The sequence below is a fragment of the Portunus trituberculatus genome, chromosome 26 (genome assembly GCF_017591435.1).
Source record: "Portunus trituberculatus isolate SZX2019 chromosome 26, ASM1759143v1, whole genome shotgun sequence".
Taxonomy (NCBI): domain Eukaryota; kingdom Metazoa; phylum Arthropoda; class Malacostraca; order Decapoda; family Portunidae; genus Portunus; species Portunus trituberculatus.
This window is the reverse complement of record NC_059280.1, coordinates 1,826,238-1,831,237: the sequence shown is the minus strand read 5'-3', so window position 1 is coordinate 1,831,237 and position 5,000 is coordinate 1,826,238. Positions and strand designations below refer to the sequence as shown.

General features: G+C 40.2%; 2 protein-coding genes and 1 long non-coding RNA gene across 4 annotated transcripts in view; all 3 read left to right on the top strand.

Annotated features, from left to right (window-relative positions):
- The window catches only part of LOC123509153 (putative lysozyme-like protein), a 4,862-nt gene extending 3,589 nt beyond the window's left edge, over window positions 1-1,273 (top strand). Inside the window, exon 4 of the mRNA XM_045263339.1 lies at window positions 474-1,273. Within this exon, the coding sequence (XP_045119274.1) occupies window positions 474-1,070 (597 nt within the window). The 3' untranslated portion in view covers window positions 1,071-1,273. The remainder of the gene's footprint in view (window positions 1-473) is intronic.
- LOC123509164 overlaps window positions 1-2,519 on the top strand; it is a 19,891-nt gene extending 17,372 nt beyond the window's left edge. The window contains exon 2 of the long non-coding RNA XR_006676148.1: window positions 1,742-2,519. This is a non-coding gene — a long non-coding RNA (uncharacterized LOC123509164). The remainder of the gene's footprint in view (window positions 1-1,741) is intronic.
- A 342-nt stretch (window positions 2,520-2,861) lies between these two features.
- LOC123509152 (serine hydroxymethyltransferase-like) overlaps window positions 2,862-5,000 on the top strand; it is an 11,790-nt gene continuing 9,651 nt past the window's right edge. Inside the window, exon 1 of one of the 2 annotated variants that reach the window (XM_045263337.1) lies at window positions 2,862-2,964. The gene's annotated coding sequence lies outside the window, so the exon portion shown is untranslated. The remainder of the gene's footprint in view (window positions 2,965-5,000) is intronic. The other variant, XM_045263338.1, reaches the window with a different exon arrangement.

Genomic DNA, 5,000 nt, shown 5'->3' with positions numbered 1-5,000 from the left:
TTCCTCAGCAACTCAATCCCCTTTAGAAACCATTATCTACCCATTAATCCTCCTTTTTTTCCATGATCTCTCCATTAATCCCTTAAAAAAACGCATAATCCCATTCCTCAGCAACTCAATCCCCTTTAGAAACCATTATCTACCCATTAATCCTTCTTTTTTTCCATTATCTCTCCATTAATCCCTTAAAAAAACGCATAATCCCATTCCTCAGCAACTCAATCCCCTGTAGAAACCATTATCTACCCATTGATCCTCTTTTTTTCCACGATATTTCCATTAATCCCTTAAAAAAACGCATAATCCCATTTCTCAGCAACTCAATCCCCTTTAGAAACCATTATCTACCCATTGATCCTCCTGCTCCCATTTCTCAGCAACTCAATCCCCTTTAGAAACCATTATCTACCCATTAATCCTCCTGTTTTTGCATGATCTCACCATTAATCCTACTGTTTATCTATTATCCGCAGGTAACGAAGGGATTAAGGAGGATCGGAGAGAATTTAGGTGACCGCCTGAGCAACACCTTTGATTTCTCTGGCGTTCCTGATATCCTTGGGCAGAGCGTTAAGGCCGTTCTTCCCATAGAGAATGTGGATGAAAAGTTCCCTAATATAATTGCTGATAAACCGTCGAGTTCAGTGACAACAGGAGGATCAGGAGGAGGATCGATTTCAGCGCCTTCAATAAGTTCCAGTACTTCTCTAAGCCACAGTGGACCCCTTTCGACCTCCTCCGTTTCTCACTCCGGATCCTTTTCGCCCGTGGGAATCGATTCAAATCTTCATCTGAGCTCTAATCTCAATTCGAATTTCCTACAAGGGCTCCAGCAGGGGATCAACACGGGTCTAAAGGGGATCAACCAAGGGATCAACACTCTTAGTAATATTCCATCCACTATTGCAGACAGTTTGAGTAATCTGAACTATAATCTGCCGCCTTTGGATCTAGGAAGTCTGTCTCATCAAAGTAGCTTCAATATTGGCGGGTTAGGTGGTGGTGGTGGTGGAGGATCCAAGCCTAATGACCCCCAAGCTAACTACCACCAACCCCCAAAGTGCTGCTAGCGATCTAAGCCTCTTTGAAGTAGATCTTAAGGCTCTTTTCTTGCTTTTTTCTAAGCTGTGTCTCACCCTTACTGCTTTCCAAGGGTGTTTTTAAGGTTCTAGAGGCAGAGTGAAGATTTCTGCATTATTAACTGGAGAAACACTCTTTTAAAAGGCTCTAGTTGAAGTAATAAGGGTTTTTAAGGGTGTTTTTAAGGTTCTAGAGGCAGAGTGACAAGATTTCTGCACTATTAACTGGAGAAACACTCTTTTAAAGGCTCTAATTGAAGTAATAAGGGTTTTTAAGGGTGTTTTTAAGGTTCTAGAGGCAGAGTGACAAGATTTCTGCATTATTAACTGGAGAAACACTCTTTTAAAGGCTCTAATTGAAGTAATAAGGGTTTTTAAGGGTGTTTTTAAGGATCTAGTGACAGATTAACATGATTTCTGCATTATTAACTGGAGAAACACTCTTTTAAAGGCTCTAGTTGAAGTAATAAGGGTTTTTAAGGGTGTTTTTAAGGATCTAGTGACAGATTAACATGATTTCTGCACAATTAACTGGAGAAACACTCTTTAAAAGGCTCTAGTTGAAGTGACCCAAGTTTTTAAAGGTGTTTTTTAAGGTTCTAGAAGCAGATTAACATGATTTTTGCACTATTAACTGGAGAAACACTTTAAAAGGTTCTAAGTGTGTGTGTGTGTGTGTGTGTGTGTGTGTGTGTGTGTGTGTGTGTGTGTGTGTGTGTGTGTGTGTTGCGCTGCAGTTGAACACCAATCCTTCACTATTTAACACCATAAACACTCTTGAAAACCCGATTAGTCATCTCTGTGGCCTTGGAAAACAGTCTTGGTGTGAGACTAAAGGTTTCTGATCCCTTTCTAAACATTATCTGGACAAAATAACTTATAAAATGGCTTCCTTCCATAATTATAACATATTTAACTTTTTTTTTTTTAACTGTGTATATATATTTTAATCCTCCTATCCCCCCCCCCTTAAAACAGATAAGGAATCAAATAGTATGTAAAATTGTAACTCCTCTCTTTTTCCCGCCAAAAATGTCTCTCCCCCTCCACGTTCAAGAATGCGGGAAATTTATTAATATATTTTGATTCTCTTATAATAGAATAATACAAATGGATACTTGCTCTCTATTTAATTTATATATATTGTTGTTGTTGTTTTTTTTATTGTTATTAACGCTGCTGGCGGCGTTAATATAATAATGATAATAAAATAAATAACAGCGGTTTTAAATTTACCGCTCCTGTTATTGTTGTTGTTATTGTTATCGTTTTTATTTATATTAGTAAGTAGTTCTTTTTATTTATCTATTTATTTATTCATTATTATTTTTTTTTTTTTTGCTGTTATTTTTGTGTGTTGAAATTTCTAATGAATGTTTTTTTTCTTTATTTTTTTTCTTTGAGGTTTGTTGTGGTATGATAATATACTGTGTGTCTCGCCCTTGTTGTATTCCTTCTTCCTTTGCAGTAGTAGTAGTAGTAGTAGTAGTAGTAGTAGTAGTAGTAGTAGTAGTAATATTGATAGTAAAAATATTGTAATAGTTATCTCTGTCTCTCTCTCTCTCTCAACACCCCTCACACCCCAATAACTCCTCAAAACCCCAAAAAACCCCCAAAACCCCAAAACCCCCCAAAAAATCCCCCCAAAACCCCCAAACCTCACCCACCTGTTGTTTACCTCATTCAAATCTGGCGGGGTATGACGTCACAAAACCGAGCGCTCCTATTGGCTAAGCTCCTCCCGCGCCATGGGAAACTCGGGCGCTGATTGGCTGTTGGTGATGCTGCCCGGGGTATATAAAGACCAAATCAGCTGATCCCGTCTCTACTCATCTAACCTTGACGGGAGAAGGACAGTGATTCTCCCCATAGTAACACGTATTAAGTGAGTTTTATAAGTGTTTTGTAAGTGTCGTGGTGGTGTAAGTGTGTTAGTGTGAGTGCTGAAGTGTTAGTGAAGTGCTGTACGGAGTTAGGAAGGGTTTGGATCGCTGGTTTTGAAGTTATAGCGAATTATAGTGTGTTTATTAGAATGACCTCGCTATTGTGACATTGTGATGGGTGTGTGTCTGTCTGTATGTGTGTATGTGTCACGTGATGTGTGTGTGAGGGAGAGAGTGAGTGAGAGTGTGAGAGTTGTCTTAATTGTTCAGATAATTAGCTTGTTTATATAACTACTACTACTACTACTACTACTACTACTACTACTTAAATATGCGCAGAGAGAGAGAGAGAGAGAGAGAGAGATAGTTATTATTATTATTATTGTTATTGTTGTTTACATAAATTTAGACACACACACACACAGACAGACAGACACACACACAGAGCCAGAGACTGCAGCAGATCAAACAGTGAAACAGAGAGACAGACAGACACACACACACACAGACAGACAGACAGACAGAGAGAGAGACAGACACAGAGACAGACAGACAGAGAGAGACAGACACACAGAGACAGACATGATGCCTTTCAACAAGTATAGAGCGACACTACACTCTGAATAACCCCACACACTAACACACTCTGAATAACCCACACACACACACACACACACACACACACACAGGCGCTCTTCCATAGACAAACGGCCCCTCCCACGCCTATTCCACCCCTCTTCCACAGCAAAGGTCCAGGATATACGGCGCGTCTCATTTATACTCAATTCTGTATAGATTTAATGGTGTTTGACGTTTGGGTTCAACATACAAGAAAGTTTAGATCTTGTTAAATCAGAAATCAAAACTTTTTCTCTATTGTCAAAAGCAATTAGTAAGTTATTGATGTTATTGTTGAGTTCTTAAGAGGCGGGCAGTGTGGTATTTGTAACCCAAGACAGTGTGTGTGTGGTGTGTGTGGGCTAATGGGTCAATCCTCAAGGTGTTCTTTCGTTCCTCATACGTGAAAAAAAAAAAAACCTGCGCTGTGTGTGTGTGTGGGCTAATGGGTCAATCCTCAAGGTGTTGTTGTCTTTCGTTCCTCATACGTGAAAAAAAAAAAACCTGCGCTGTGTGTGGTGTGGGCTAATGGGTGTCCTCAAGGTGGTGTTGTCTTTCGTTCCTCATACGTGAAAAAAAAAAAAACCTGCGTTGTGTGTGTGGTGTGGGCTAATGGGTGTTCTCAAAGTGGTGTCTTTCGTTCCTCATACGTGAAAAAACAACAACCCTGCGCTGTGTGTGTGGTGTGGGCTAATGGGTGTCTTCAAGGTGGTGTCTTTCGTTCCTCATACGTGAAAAAAACAACAACCCTGCGCTGTGTGTGTGGTGTGGGCTAATGGGTCAATCCTCAAGGTGTTGTCTTTCGTTCCTCATACGTGAAAAAAAAAACAACCCTGCGCTGTGTGTGTGGTGTGGGCTAATGGGTGTTCTCAAAGTGGTGTTGTCTTTCGTTCCTCATACGTGAAAAAACAACAACCCTGCGCTGTGTGTGTGGTGTGGGCTAATGGGTCAATCCTCAAGGTGTTGTCTTTCGTTCCTCATACGTGAAAAAAAAAAAAAACAACCCTGCGCTGTGTGTGTGGTGTGGGCTAATGGGTGTCTTCAAGGTGGTGTCTTTCGTTCCTCATACGTGAAAAAACAACAACCCTGCGCTGTTTACTGACCAGGGGACGTAGTGTGAGTAATCCTAATTTTACTAAACGCGTCATTACGATTGGTCTTCCTCCTCTAACAGTCTGACGCACCACATATATTAACTGGACTCAAATTTCCAAGCCGTGACTCAACCATACAGGAAGGTCGACAAGAGCTGCCTGAAATACTTAGATTTTTACATTAAAGGGAACATCAGTATTCTTGTCAAAAGCTACACATTTTAACACATTTTTTCTGCATGAATCTTAATTGCAGAACAGATCCGTCAGGTGTCAATGGACCACTTAGATATATATACTTAACGACCATAAGCTTCAAACACTAC